The following is a 16,064-nucleotide window of genomic DNA, read 5'->3' as shown; positions in this document are numbered from 1 at the left end:
TTCTCACGTTTCATTTGGTAAAACTGAAAAAACAATTGAAAAATAACACTTGGATTGACATTTCTCACGTCAAATGATCGTTTTCATTCGTTAATATAAAAAACAATTGAAAAATTACATCTCGTTCTCAAATTACCGTTTCATTTGTAAACATTGGAAAAATACTTGAAAAATGACATTTCTCTCGTCAAATTATAGTTTCATTTGTTAACATTGGAAAAACAATTGTAATATGACATTTTTTACGTCAAATGATTGTTTCATTTGGTAACAGTTTAAAAACAATTGAAAAGTGACTCTTTGAATGACATTTCTCATGTTACATTTGGTAAAACTAAATAACAATTGAAAAATGACATTTGGAACGACATTTCTCACGTCAAATGATTGTTTTCACTGGTTAATATTGTTGCGAAGATCTGTCAGTGTTGCCAACAGGGTCAAGAAAAAATAACTAGACATTCTTAAATTAGCTTTATTTAAGTTTGGTTTACATCATTATAGTCAACGAGCAGATTTGAGTAGAAAATTCAGTCTTACTTCTACATTTGCGTGTTTTCAATAAATTACTACTAATTATAAAAGTATAAAAGTCTAATAAAAATGGTTGGAAAAAATCACTGACCACTGACTGTAAGACAATTTAAACGCTTCCAATTCCTCGAAGTCACTTTGGTGCCAAAGTGCGACTAGTCAAAACACTCGTTCTTGGATCTTCCTTTTAACAGTTAAAGTCGTCAGCGGCGGGCTCTTCCTCCGCCTCGTACTCCTCATCGGCGGTCGCCTCCTGGTACTGTTGGTACTCCGACACCAAATCGTTCATGTTGGACTCTGCTTCAGTGAACTCCATCTCGTCCATCCCCTCGCCAGTGTACCAATGCAAGAAGGCCTTCCGACGAAACATGGCGGCGAACTGCTCGGAAATCCTCTTGAAGAGCTCCTGGATGGCAGTGGTGTTCCCGATGAACGTGGAGGACATCTTCAAACCAACTGGAGGAATGTCGCACACGGCAGTTTTGACATTATTCGGGATCCACTCGACGAAGTAGCTGCTGTTCTTGTTCTGCACAGCTAACATCTGCTCGTCGACTTCCTTCATGGACATGCGGCCTCTGAAGACGGCGGCCACGGTGAGGTAGCGCCCGTGTCTAGGATCGCACGCCGCCATCATGTTCTTGGCGTCGAACATCTGCTGGGTGAGCTCCGGCACTGTTAAAGCGCGGTACTGCTGGCTGCCGCGGGAAGTCAAGGGGGCGAAGCCGGGCATGAAGAAGTGCAACCTAGGGAAGGGCACCATGTTCACGGCGAGCTTCCGCAAGTCCGCGTTGAGTTGCCCCGGGAACCTCAAGCACGTGGTGACGCCCGACATGGTCAACGACACCAGGTGGTTCAAGTCGCCGTAGCTCGGATTGGGGACCTTCAGCGTCCTGAAGCAGATGTCGTACAGCGCCTCGTTGTCAATGCAGTACGTCTCGTCGGTGTTCTCCACCAGCTGGTGGACGGACAACGTGGCGTTGTACGGCTCCACGACAGTGTCGGAGACTTTGGGGCTCGGCATCACCGAGTACGTGTTCATGATCCTGTCCGGGTACTCCTCGCGGATCTTGGAGATGAGGAGGGTGCCCATCCCCGAGCCGGTGCCGCCGCCCAGGGAGTGTGTGAGTTGGAAGCCTTGGAGGCAGTCGCAGTTCTCCGCTTCTTTGCGGACGACGTCGAGGACGGCGTCCACCAGTTCCGCGCCTTCGGTGTAGTGGCCCTTCGCCCAGTTGTTGCCGGCGCCGGATTGGCCGAAGACGAAGTTGTCGGGGCGGAAGAGGCGCCCGTAGGCGCCGGAGCGGACGGCGTCCATGGTGCCGGGCTCCAGGTCCAGGAGGATGGCGCGGGGGACGTACTTCCCTCCGTTAGTCCGGGAAGCCACTGCAAAAAATAAAGCCTGTTTTACACGCTCCCAATTAGTGCCCGAGATTTTTTACCCGCAATTGTACCGCATGACACATGAAGTGACTTAAGTCCTAATTAAGCGATTAAGCGACCTCGATCTCCCGTTTTTTACAAGACCGCAAAAACGACGAAATTTGTATGTAATTATTTCGCACTTTCATGGCCACAGAAAGGAGGCTGCGATTTTTTACAAGTTGGCAACACAGTGATTGTCATTCATAGCATTCTTGACTCCATTATAAATTTCAATTATAGATTGCGACAGTTAATAATTCTTTTGACACCGCGACGTGTTTGGACAACCGGAAGCGCCAAAAAACACGTGCCGCTTATTGACAGTTCGTGTCATCGACATTTCAACTGTCAAGGTCACATAGCTGCCAACACACTTCCAAAATTCAAAGCCGCTGGAGATGAACAGGCGCCAGTCTTCACCGTTGCCAAATTTAATAATTCCCTTTACTTAAACAAATGACATCCTTTAAATTACATACTTGCGGCTACTTAGCCGCCTCACCAACTTCCTGTCTTTTATAACTGAAGAACTCTGTAAATTCACTTGCACCGTTAAACGGGCACAATTAATCTGCAATTATCATAATTGAAGAAGTGCCGGTCGAAATCCTCTTCCCAAAGAGAAGAGTTTTTTCCTTTCCACGAAAGTGGATCATTCAAAAATAATTTAATTTCATAATTGGCAACACTGAAAAATCACTTGGAATGTCATTTCTGTCGTCAAATGTGATTGATTTATTTGATAACACTGAAAAATTAAACTTGGAATGACATTTCTCACGTCAAATGATCGTTTTCATTTGTTAACATTGAAAAAACAATTGAAATATAACATTTATTACGTCAAATTATTGTTTTATTTGGTAAGACTTCAAAAACGATTGTGAAATGACACTTTCAATGACATTTCTCACGTTTCATTTGGTAAAACTGAAAAAACAATTGAAAAATTACACTTGAAATGACATTTCTTAATTCAAATTATCGTTTTTATTGGTTAACATTGAAAAACAATTGAAAAATGACATCTCTTTCGTCAAAATATTCTTTCATTTGTTAACATTAAAAAAAACAATTGAAAAATGTCATTTGGAAAGACATTTCTTACGTTTCATTTGGTATTACTAAAAAACAATTGAAAAGTGACACTTGCAATGACATTTCTCACGTCAAATGATCGTTTTCATTGGTTAACATTGAGAAAACAAATGAAATATGACATTTATTACGTCAAATGATTGTTTTATTTGGTAAAACTTCAAAAACAGTTGTAAAATGACCCTTTCAATGACATTTCTCACGTTTCATTTGGTAAAACTGAAAAAACAATTGAAAAATTACACTTGAAATGACATTTCTTAATTCAAATTATCGTTTTCATTGGTTAACATTGAAAAACAATTGAAAAATGACATCTCTTAGGTCAAATTATCGTTTCATTTGTTAACATTAAAAAAACTATTGAAAAATGACATTTGGAAAGGTATTTCTTACGTTTCATTTGGTATTACTAAAAAACAATTGAAAAGTGGCACTTGGAATGACATTTCTCACGTCAAATGATCATTTCATTTGCTAACATTGAAAAAACAGTTGAAAAATGACATTAAAAATGACTTTAAATAATTGTTTTATTTACTAACACTGAAAAAACAATTAATAAATGACACTTGGAATGACAATTCTCTCGTCAAATGTTCGTTTTATTTGTTAATATTAAAAAAAACAATTGAAAAGTGACATTATTCATTTCAAATGATTGTTTTATTTGGTAACACTGCAAAAACAATTGAAAAATGACATTTTCTTATGTCAAATGATTGTTTCTTTTGTTAAAAAGAAAAACCAGTTGAAAAATGACAATTCTTCCTTCAAATGATTGTTTCACTTGGTAAGACTGAAAAAACAATTGAAAAATAACATTTGGATTGACATTTCTTTCGTCAAACAATGGTTTTATTTGTTAATATTGAATAAACAATTGAAAAATGACATTTGTAACGTCAAATGATTGTTTCCCTTGATAACACTGAAGAAACATTTGAAAAATGACGTTTCACACGTCAATTGATTGTTTCTTTTGGTGACACTGCAAAAACAATTTAAAAATGGCACTTGGAATGACATTTTTCACATCAAATGATTGTTTGATTTGGTAATACTTAAAAAACAATTGAAAAAAAATTTTTTTTTTCAAGTCAAATGATCGTTTCATTTGTTAACGTTGAAAAATCAATTGAAAAATGACATTTCTCAAGTCAAATGATTGTTTCATTTGGTAACACTAAAATAACAATTGAAAAATGACACTTTGAATAACATTTCTTTCGTCAAATGTTCGTTTTATTTGTTAAAATTGGAGAAACAGTTGAAAAATGACATTTATCATGATTGTTTCATTTAATACCACTGAAAAAACAACTGATAAATAACAGTTTGGTATGATATTTCCCTCGTCAAATGTCAAATAATTGTTTCATTTGGTAATACGGGAAAAACAATTGAAAAGTGCCTTTTCCTGAAGTCAAATGATCGTTTTATTTGTTGACACTGAAAAAACAGTTGAAAATGATATTTCCCACGTCAAATGATTGTTTCATTTGGCAACACTGCAAAAACAATAGAAAAATGACACTTTGAATTACATTTCTCACCTTTCATTTGGTAATACTGTAAAAACAGTTGAAAAATAACACACCGAATAACATTTCTCACGTTAAATGATTATTTCATTTGGTAATACTGGAAAAACAATTGAAAAGTGGCTTTTCCTTACGTCAGATAATCGTTTCTTTTGTTAACAATAAAAAACAGTTGAAAAATGACATTTCTTACCTCAAATGATTGTTGCATTTGATAACACTGCAAATACAATTGAAAAATGACATTTTAAATGGCATTTCTCACATTTCATTTGGTAAAACTAAAAAACAATTAAAAAATAACATTTAGAATGACATTTCTCACGTCAAATGAATGATTTATTTGGTAATACTGAAAAAACAATTAAAAAATGACACTTGGAATGACATTTCGCACGTCAAATGCTCGATTGACATTCAGTGTGACCACAATCGCATTGAAAGTCATGGCCTACCTTCAATTCTTTCCACAATTGCGCATTACAGTCTCATTTGAATACAAAAATGGTTTTATTAGAAGCGCAAGGCAAGATTACCTAAACCGCGCCACCAGACGTACCAACCTTTCGACAAATTTGGACTTATTTACCTGTGGCTTCGTTGTAGTAGACATTGATCCGCTCCAATTGCAAGTCGCTCTCTCCTAAATAGATTCCGCTGGGGTCAATGCCGTGCTCTTCAGAAATCACTTCCCAAAACTGAAAAACAAGAGATGGTCAGTGAGGTGGAACATTCGGTGGTTGGCAACCCTGCGCGGTTGCCGACACTGTCATGTCGTGTTAGTGTTTTGTTTATAAAACTGTCAACGTGAAACACGATATCGTATCTTTGAGCTTTGGAGATTTAAGAGCTTCCATTAAAAAACGATTGTTTGTAATCGGAGCGGCTTCCGGGAAACGAGCGGAAGAAAAACTGAAAGTTGTCTTTGTGCGTTTTATCTTATCGTCGGTTTGTCATTGCGCCACTTCCTCGGTGGAAGTCGGAGAAATGTGGACGGTCTTACCAACAGGTGAAATTTATTGTCAAAATTCAGTTGGTGCCAACATTGAAAATGTCAAAGATACCAACTTCAAATAAAAAAATAACTGTCATAGTGTTATTTAAATTCTTTAAAAAATCAATAGATCAGACTTTTAAGAACAGTTCAAGGTCAATGAATGGGAAACACTACGAAACAATCAAAAACTGACACTTTGAATGATATTTTTCGCGTTTATATTGATAAAACTGAAAAAACAATTGAAAAGTGACATTTGGAAAGAATGTTTCATTTGGTCATACTGAAAAATAAGTACAAATGACACTTAGAAAAACATTAATCACACTTTATTTGGTAATACTAAAAAAACTATTGAAAAATGACACTTGGAATGACATTTCTCACGTTTTATTTGGTAAGACTAAAAAGACAATTGAAGAATGACACTTGGAATAACATTTCTTACGTCAAGTACTTGTTTAATTTGGTAATACTGAAAAACAATTAAAAAATGACACTTGGAATGACAATCAAAAATGAGTCTTGGAGAAAGATTAATCACATTTGATTTGTTAAGACTAAAAAACAATTGAAAAATGACACTTGAAATGACATTTCTTACGTCAAATAATTGTTTAATTTGGTAATACTGAAAAACAATTGAAAACTGACACTTGGAATGACATTTCTCACGTTTTACTTGGTAAGACTAAAAAACCAATTGAAAAATGACACTTTGAATAACTTTTCTCACGTCAAATGATTGATTGATTTATTTAATAATATTAATAAACAATTACAAAATTACACTTGGAATGACATTTGTCACGTTTTATTTGGTAAAACTGAAAAAATAATTGCAGAATGACACTTGGAATGACATTTCTGACGTTTTATTTGGTAAGACTAAAAAACCAATTGAAAAATGACACTTTGAATAACTTTTCTCACGTTAAATGATTGATTTATTTGATAATATTAATAAAAAATTGGAAAATGACACTTGGTATGACATTTCTCACGTTTTATTTGGTAAAACTGAAAAAATAATTGCAGAATGACACTTAGAATGACATTTCTCACGTTTTATTTGGTAAGACTAAAAAACCAATTGAAAAATGACACTTTGAATAACTTTTCTCACGTCAAATGATTGATTTATTTGATAATATTAATAAACAATTGAAAAATGACACTTGGAATGACATTTCTCTAGTTTTATTTGATAAAACTAAAAAAATAATTGAAGAATGACACTTGGAGAACCATTAATCACATTTTATTTGGCAAGACTAAAAAAACAATTAAAAAATGACACTTGGAATGACATTTTTCACGTTTTATTTGGTAAGACTAAAAAACCAATTGAAAAATGACAATTTGAATAACTTTTCTCACGTCAAATGATTGATTTTTTTTTTGATAATATTAATAAACAATTGAAAAATGACACTTGGAATGACATTTCTCTCGTTTTATTTAGTAAAACTGAAAAAATAATTGCAGAATGACACTTGGAATGACATTTCTCACGTTTTATTTGGTAAGACTAAAAAACCAATTGAAAAATGACACTTTGAATAACTTTTCTCACGTCAAATGATTGATTTATTTGATAATATTAATAAACAATTGAAAAGTGACACTTGGAATGACATTTCTCACGTTTTATTTGGTAAAACTGAAAAAATAATTGCAGAATGACACTTGGAATGACATTTCTTACGTTTTATTTGGTAAGACTAAAAAATCAATTGAAAAATGATACTTTGAATAACATATCTCACATATCTCACGTCAAATGATTGATTTATTTAGTAATTTTAATAAACAATTGAAAAATGACACTTGGAATGACATTTCTTACGTCAAATAATTGTTTAATTTGGTAATACTGAAAAACAATTGAAAAATGACATTTGGAATGACATTTCTCACGTTTTATTTGGTAAAACTGAAAAAATAGTTGCAGAATGACACTTGAAATGACATTTCTCGCGTCAACTGATTGTTTAATCTGGTCATACTTAAAAACAGTTGAAAAATGACACTTGGTTTTATTTGGTAAAACTAAAAAAACAATTGAAAAATGACACTTGGAATGACATTTCTCACGTTTTATTTGATAAAACTGAAAAAATAATTGAAGAATGACACTCACGTCAAATGATTGTTTAATCTGGTCATACTTAAATACAATTGAAAAATGACACTTGGTTTTATTTGGTAAAACTAAAAAAACAATTGAAAAATGACACTTGGAATGACTTTTCTCACATTTTATTTGGTAAAAGTAAAAAAACAATTGAAAAATGACACTTGGAATGACATTTCTTACGTTAAATAATTATTTAATTTGGTAATACTGAAAAACAATTGAGAAGTGGCACTTGAAATGACATTTCTCACGTTTTATTTGGCAAGACTAAAAAAACAATTCAAAAATGAGACTTGGAGAAACATTAATCACATTTGATTTGTTAAGACTAAAAAACAATTGAAAAATGACACTTGAAATGACATTTCTTACGTCAAATAATTGTTTAATTTGGTAATACTGAAACACAATTGAAAACTGACACTTGGAATGACATTTCTCACGTTTCATTTGGTAAAACTGAAAAACAATTGAAAAATGACATTTGGATTAAGTTTACGTCATGTGATTGTTTCCTTTGGTAACACTGAAAGAACAATCGAAAAATGAGAGCCAACGCGGCGAATTTGATATCAAAATTGCCAACCGTCAATTGGTGCCAACGCTATAACCACTCTAAAGGTACCAACTTGAAATAAACAAATCTCTGTCTTAGTCTGACTCACAGATTCCTCAAAAAGTGACTCGCCCAGACCACCAAGAACATCCGAGGTCAAAGAATGCGTGTTATGGCGCCCCGAAGATAACACTCGACCAAACAAAGATTACAAGTCATTGTCTCTGCTCTTATCGCGTTTAGTCATAATGAGGGTTGAAATGATTCGCGCATGCAGGCTTCATTAGCAGGCCGTGCATTCCCAAGTTGGCAGTACTGTCAACCCGCAGTGCTACCACCCCTCTGATAAGCCAAGTGCATTCCTTCAACTACTCTCCTCTTCCAGACGAACTAATTGCTCTTCGAAAATAGACACGCAGTTCAACGCACACGTGATTATTTCCGTCATCCTATTTATACGAATGAAGAGCTGGAAAACGAACAATGAAGACGCTGGCAGTATGTCAAAATTCCAGTGATGACATTTTTCTGAGTCAGTTTCGCTGTTGACTATAAATACCGGCGAGTGCATTATGGCCGATATTTGGAATCGCTTGGAAATAGAACTGTCTCGTTTGTTTCCTCCGGTTAGAGAGATAATCGCATTTTTGGATCAATGGCCACGGTAATTGATTGCTGACGAGTTTATGCTCGGATTGAGAGGATTTGCGAGCGGTTTTGTGCCTGGCGGAGCGAGGAGAGGCGCAGGTGTTTTTTTTATGTTGGTAGGTCTGTGGAGTTGACGTTCATGGGAAGTACCAACATGTTTTTTATCATCAGCGAATAAAATCGGTGAAGGTCGATTTGCACATTATTAAGGATATTTTACGTCAAAAGTCAAATTTTGTGTTTTTTTTTAAAGGGAGGTTGGTAACTTAGAGTTTCCAAAAAAAAAGATAAAAACCCATAACTCTGGTAATTCTAATGCTACATCAATGAAATTTGGGGAGGTTACTAATTTTGACTTGGTTATTAACTGTGTCAAATTACAAAATTATTGACTAAAGAAGAAAAATTTTAGAAATTATTAATTACAGAATGGACCAAAAACTCCAGAAAAATTATATTAAGGACTATAACTCAGGTAATTTTAATGCCACAGCAATCAAATTTCAAGAAATTAGTAACTAAAGATTGCTAATTAACTGTGTCAAATTTCAAAATAATAGACCAGAAGAGACAAATTTTGGAAATTTTTGTTTAGAAAATGAACCAATAACTTCAGAAAAATTATGTTAAAAACTGTAACTTTGGCAATTTTAACACTACAGCAATCACATTTGGAGAAATTAGTAATTTGGAGTTATTAATTGACTGTTTCAATTTACAAAATTATAGACCAGAAGAGACAAATTTAGGAAATTTTTATTTAAATTATGGACCAAAAACTTCTGGAAAATTATGTTAAAGGCTGTAACTTTGGTAATTTTAAAGTCACAGCATTTAAATTTGCAGAAATTACTAATTTGGAGTTGCTAAGTAACTATGTCAAATTATAAAATTAAAGACCAAAAGAGACAAATTTTGGAAATTTGAATTTAAAAAATGGACCAAAAACTTCTGTAAAATTATGTTAAAAGTTGTAACTTTGGTAATGTTAAAGCCACAGCATTCAAATTTGTAGAAATTAGTAACTTGAAGTTGCTAATTAACTGTGTTAAATTTCAAAATTATACAACAAAAGTGACTAATTTAAAAAAATATATATTTTTTCGATGAATTAATAACAGCAAAATTTCTTATAAAGGGTTGTAATTTTAGTAATTTTAACGTCACAACAATTGAATTTTAGGTAGTTACTAATTTAGACCCGCTAATTAACTCTGTCAAATTACAAAATTAAAGACCAAAAGAGACAAATTTTGGAAATTTTTATTTAGAGCGTGGACTAAAAACTTTAGAAAAATCATGTTAAGGACTATAACTTTGGTAATTTTAACGCCACAGCAATTAAATTTTGGGTAGTTACTAACTAAGACTTGCTAATTAACTGTTTCAAATTACAAAATTATAGACCAAAAGAAAGAAATTTTGGAAATTTTTATTTAGAGAATAAACCAAAAACTTCAGACAAGTTATGTTAAGGGCTGTAACTCTGGTAATTTTAACGCCACAGCAATCAAATTTGGAGAAATTAGTAATTTATGATTGCTAATTAACTGTGTCAAATTTTAAAATAATAGACCAAAAGAGACAAATTTCGAAAATTTTTGTTTAGAAAATGAACCAATAACTTCAGAAAAATTATGTTAAAGATTGTAACTTTGGTAATTTCAACACTACAGCTATCAAATTTGGAGTAATTAGTAATTTGAAGTTACTAATTAACTGTGTCAAATTTCAAAAAAATAGACCAAAAGAGACAAATTTTGGAAATTTGTATTTAAAAAATGGACCAAAAACTTCTGGAAAATTATGTTAAAAGTTGTAACTTTGGTAATGTTAAAGCCACAGCATTCAAATTTGTAGAAATTAGTAATTTGAAGTTGCTAATTAACTGTGTTAAATTTCAAAATTATACAACAAAAGTGACTAATTTAAAAAATATATATTTTTTGGATGAATTAAAAGCAGCAAAATTTCTTATAAAGGGTTGTAATTTTAGTAATTTTAACGTCACAACAATTGAATTTTAGGTAGTTACTAATTTAGACCCGGTAATTAACTCTGTCAAATTACAAAATTAAAGACCAAAAGAGACAAATTTTGGAAATTTTTATTTAGAGCGTGGACTAAAAACTTTAGAAAATCATGTAACTTTGGTAATTTTAACGCCACAGCAATTAAACGTTGGGTAGTTACTAACTAAGACTTGCTAATTAACTGTTTCAAATTACAAAATTATAGACCAAAAGAAAGAAATTTTGGAAATTTTTATTTAGAGAATAAACCAAAAACTTCAGACAAATTATGTTAAGGGCTGTAAGTCTGGTAATTTTAACGCCACAGCAATCAAATTTGGAGAAATTAGTAATTTAAGATTGCTAATCAACTGTGTCAAATTTCAAAATAATAGACCAAAAGAGACAAATTTTGAAAATTTTTGTTTAGAAAATGAACCAATAACTTCAGAAAAATTATGTTAAAGATTGTAACTTTGGTAATTTCAACACTACAGCAATCAAATTTGGAGTAATTAGTAATTTGAAGTTACTAATTAACTGTGTCAAATTTCAAAAAAATAGACCAAAAGAGACAAATTTTGGAAATTTGTATTTAAAAAATGGACCAAAAACTTCTGGAAAATTATGTTAAAAGTTGTAACTTTGGTAATGTTAAAGCCACAGCATTCAATTTTGTAGAAATTAGTAATTTAAAGTTGCTAATTAACTGTGTTAAATTTCAAAATTATACAACAAAAGTGACTAATTTAAAAAATATATATTTTTTGGATGAATTAAAAACAGCAAAATTTCTTATAAAGGGTTGTAATTTTAGTAATTTTAACGTCACAACAATTGAATTTTAGGTAGTTACTAATTTAGACCCGGTAATTAACTCTGTCAAATTACAAAATTAAAGACCAAAAGAGACAAATTTTGGAAATTTTTATTTAGAGCGTGGACTAAAAACTTTAGAAAATCATGTAACTTTGGTAATTTTAACGCCACAGCAATTAAACTTTGGGTAGTTACTAACTAAGACTTGCTAATTAACTGTTTCAAATTACAAAATTATAGACCAAAAGAAAAAAATTTTGGAACTTTTTATTTAGAGAATGAACTCAAAACTTCAGACAAATTATGTTAAGGGCTGTAACTCTGGTAATTTTAAAGCCACAGCATTCAAATTTAGAGAGATTAGTAATTTAAAGTTGTTAATTAACTGTGTCAAATTTCAAAATTATACAACAGAAGTGACTAATTTTAGAAATGTTAATTTTTTGGATGACTTGAAAAGAGTAAACATTTTTTAAAAAGAGTTATAACTCGAGTAATTTTAACGCTACAGCAATTAAATTTGAGGAGATTACTAATTTAGACTTGCTAATTAATAGTGTCAAATTACAAAATTTTAGATCAGAAGCGCCAAATTTTGGAAAATTTTATTTAGAAAATGAACCAAAAACTTCAGAAAAAAAATATGTTAAAGGCTGTAACCTTGGTAATTTTAACGCTGCAGCAATCAAATTTGAGGAAATTAGTAATTTAGGATTGCTAATTAAGTGTGTTAAATTTCAAAATTATACAACAAAAGTGACCGATTTTAGAAATTTTAATTTTTTTGGATAAACCGAAAACTGCGATAAATTCTATAAAGGGTTGTAACTTTGTCAATTTTAACGCGATTACTACTAAATTTGGCAAAGTTATTAACTTAAACTTGCTAATTAACTGTGTCAAATTGCTAATGTGTAGACCAAAAAAAACAATTTTTGTAAATTTTTATTTTGAAGATGAACTAAAAACTTCAGAAAAATATGTCAAGGGATGTAATTCTAATAATTTTAACATTACATTAATCAAATTTGGAGGGATTTTTAATTTAAAGTTGCTAATTAACTGTGTCAAATTTCAAAATTGTAGGTCAAACGACAAATTTTGAAATTTTTTGTTCTGACGAAATACTAAAAATTTCCAAAAAAAGTTATAAAAGCCTGTAACTCTTGTACTTTTAACACCACAGCAATGAAATTTGAGAAGGTTACTACTTTTAACTTAGTTACTAATTGTGTTAAATTTCAAAACTATTCAACGAAAAAGACTAATTTTAGAAATTATTATTTTTTGGATGAACCAAAATTGGCGAATTTTTCTACAAAGGGTTGTAACTCCGCTAATTTTAATGCCACATCAATTAAATTTCGGCAAGTTACTAATCTGGACTTAGTTACTAATCGTGCCAAATTTCAAAATTGTACAACAAAAGTGACCAATTTTAGAAATTTTTATATTTTGGTTAAACACCAAACTGGTTAATTTTTTATAAATTGTTGTAACTCTGCCAAATTTAACGCCACAACAATGAAATTTCAGGAGATTAATAATTTAGACCTGCTTATTACCTGTACCAAATTGCAAAATTATACACACATTTCCAAGCAATCAGAGAACGGTATCACCCAATTAAATTTAATCCTAAATTTACTATTAATAATAACAATTTATCGGTTTAAGAGAGCTTTCAATGGAACACCAAATTCCTAGATTATCCTCAAAGATTAATAAATTTACTTGACCTTAGAACAGATTTGCCAACCTATTGTTCTAATATCTCTAAAAATATTGATAAAATTTACTATTATTAGTAGTGTGAACAAATTTATTACGTCATAAGTCCACAAATTCGCATATTTACCGACACACAGTGAAATTTTACGATTATTTTAACAAAAACACCAATAACGGCCGATTTTATTTACGCGCGAAATTTGAATATTTAAATTGTGAAAAAGATTTTTGCGGCCTTCCCAGTCAATTCCGATTGACCTCGCCAGGTCGTTATCTTCAGGAACACACAATGGAGACGTCCAATGCGACAATTCTATCAAAAGCCCAATAAATATTAAGTACCCGCACTAAGAATCCATTAGAGCGCTCGCCTATTTGCAGGAAACTGATCTAATCGGAAGTTTGCGGTTTTCCAGAGAGTGCAGTTTTTTTCCAAAACCGCAATTGCGAGCACTCCTGCAGCGAATTTGTACAGTTCCGAACGAAAAAATCAAAAAAAAAATAAATAAAATTATTATAGCACGAGCGTAGCGGAAAACTATTTCCCGATAACTAACAAATTTCCACCGACATGACTCAACGGCTTTTAATTTCTCCTCACAATAAGTTGTGGGCACGTCTCATTGTTCCCACAATCGCGCGATTGCAATGCGAGTTTCCCCCCCAGCAGCCCCCAAAAATGCGAAAAACTCACCTTAGCTCCCACTTGGTTTCCGCACTGTCCGGCCTGAAGATGCACGATTTCCCTCATGTTGGCTGCAATGTACCTCCAAACAAATGCAGAAGTCTACTGTGACTTGATTTCGGTACCGTCGAGCTTCGTCAAGAGTGCATGTATCCCCTCCATATATCGTGTTACAGATATTTATCCAAGTATGGCTATTATTTAAAAAATTTAGACACTGCTCTAAATATAAAGTTGGAGTCGTTGGCTGGACGAAAAGTTGATGGGGATGGAGGAGCAATTCCGCAGGAATGTCGATTGGGGAAATTGTTTTAAATGGTTGGAATATTGTTTTAATTGGCAGCAGTGCGATGGTTCAAGTGGCGGAGATTAATGGAAGCTTAAGATTAATGAAGTAAGAATAAATTAGGAAAATTGCATTTTTTGATTAGACGCTTTTAAATGTTTAATCAGCTTGAGATATTACAGTTAGTCATTTTTTTAATTGTGTTGAGATTGTGACACATTTCCCAGAAGGCGGTAATATATAAAGGTTTGTTGGTACTTCTGATTCATAGTCCGTTATCACTAAAAAAACTTGGTAATTTTATCATCCTAATTTCGGAGAAAATATTAATGTCAATTTCTTGGCAGATCTGTCAATGTCATATTTAGAGCTCCTAAGTTGGCAGTATTGACAATTTTGATCTATTTATGTCATTGTCAAATATTTAAATTTGGAATCTGCACGAAATTCTGCGTACAATGAGCGCCAATAGTTTAAGATTAATAAGTAAATAAGCGAGATATCGATTACACTAGATTGAGTTTTGAGCATAAACTTAAAAATTAAAAAAAAATCTGTAACTCTGGTAATTTTGACGCCACACCAATAAAATTTGGGGAGATTGGTAACTTAGAGTTGCTTATTAACTGTGTCAAATTTCAAAATTATACAACAGAAATGTACGACTTTAAAAATTTTTATTTTTTCGAGGATCTAAAAATAGCAAAAATTTTTTAATAAATTGTTGTGACTCTGGTAATTTTACCGTTACAGCAATCAAATTTGGGGAGGTTAGTAATTTGAAGTTACTAATTAACTGTGTTAAATTACAAAATTATAGACCAAAAGAGACACATTTTGGAAATTTTTATTTTGAGAATGAACCAAAAACTTCAGAAAAATGATGTTAAGGGCTGTAACTCTGGTAATTTTAACGCCACAGCTGTCAAATTTGGAAAAATTAGTAATTTGGAGTTGCTAATTAACTGCGTCAAATTTCAAAATTATTCAACAGAAGTGTCTGACTTTAGAAATTTTTATTTTTTAGAGGATCTAAAAATAGCAAATTTTTTTTAATAAATTGTTGTGACGCTGGTAATTTTAACATTACAGCAATCAAATTTGTAGAAGTTACTAATTTGAAGTTACTAATTAACTGTGTCAAATTACAAAATTATAGACCAAAAGAGACAAATTCTGTAAATTTTTATTTTGAGAATGAACCAAAAACTTCAGCAAAATGATATTAAGGGCTGTAACTCTGGTAATTTTAACGCCACCGCTGTCAAATTTGGAAAAATTAGTAATTTGGAGTTGCGAATTAACTGTGTCAAGTTTCAAAGTTATTCAACAGAAGTGTCTGACTTTAGAAATTTTTATTTTTTGGAGATCTAAAAATAGCAAATTTTTTTTAATAAATTGTTGTGACTCTGGTAATTTTAACATTACAGCAATCAAATTTGGGGAAGTTACTAATTTGATGTTACTAATTAACTGTGTCAAATTACAAAATTATAGACCAAAAGAGACAAATTCTGGAAATTTTTATTTTGAGAATGAACCAAAAACTTCAGAAAAATGATGTTAAGGACTGTAACTCTGGTAATTTTAAC

General features: G+C 32.1%; 1 protein-coding gene across 1 annotated transcript; it reads right to left on the bottom strand.

Annotated features, from left to right (window-relative positions):
- Window positions 1–459: 459 nt before the first annotated feature.
- On the bottom strand, window positions 460–14,362 carry LOC148180559 (tubulin beta-3 chain). Its single transcript, XM_088031222.1, has 3 exons — window positions 14,196–14,362; window positions 5,188–5,296; window positions 460–1,917 (listed from the first exon to the last, which is right to left on the bottom strand). The coding sequence occupies exons 1-3, from the start codon at window positions 14,250–14,252 to the stop codon at window positions 722–724; spliced, it is 1,362 nt and encodes a 453-aa protein (XP_087887348.1). The 5' UTR covers window positions 14,253–14,362; the 3' UTR covers window positions 460–721.
- Window positions 14,363–16,064: the final 1,702 nt, after the last annotated feature.

The sequence above is a fragment of the Gnatocerus cornutus genome, chromosome 1, assembly GCF_029298725.1.
Source record: "Gnatocerus cornutus isolate USDA-ARS CGAHR chromosome 1, icGnaCorn1.1, whole genome shotgun sequence".
Classification (NCBI taxonomy): Eukaryota; Metazoa; Arthropoda; class Insecta; order Coleoptera; family Tenebrionidae; genus Gnatocerus; species Gnatocerus cornutus.
Note: the sequence above shows the minus strand (reverse complement) of the source record. Positions and strands in the feature narration are given on the sequence as shown.

What these genes read in the sequence shown, in the direction of transcription:
- LOC148180559 (XM_088031222.1), bottom strand. Translation starts at nt 14,252, where the DNA reads ATGAGGGAAATCGTGCATCTTCAGGCCGGACAGTGCGGAAACCAAGTG. An exon ending in GAAACCAAGTGGGAGCTAAG is followed by an intron (nt 5,297 to 14,195) that starts GTGAGTTTTTCG and finishes CTTGTTTTTCAG; the next exon opens with TTTTGGGAAGTGATTTCTGA. An exon ending in CTACTACAACGAAGCCACAG is followed by an intron (nt 1,918 to 5,187) that starts GTAAATAAGTCC and finishes TATTTTTTGCAG; the next exon opens with TGGCTTCCCGGACTAACGGA.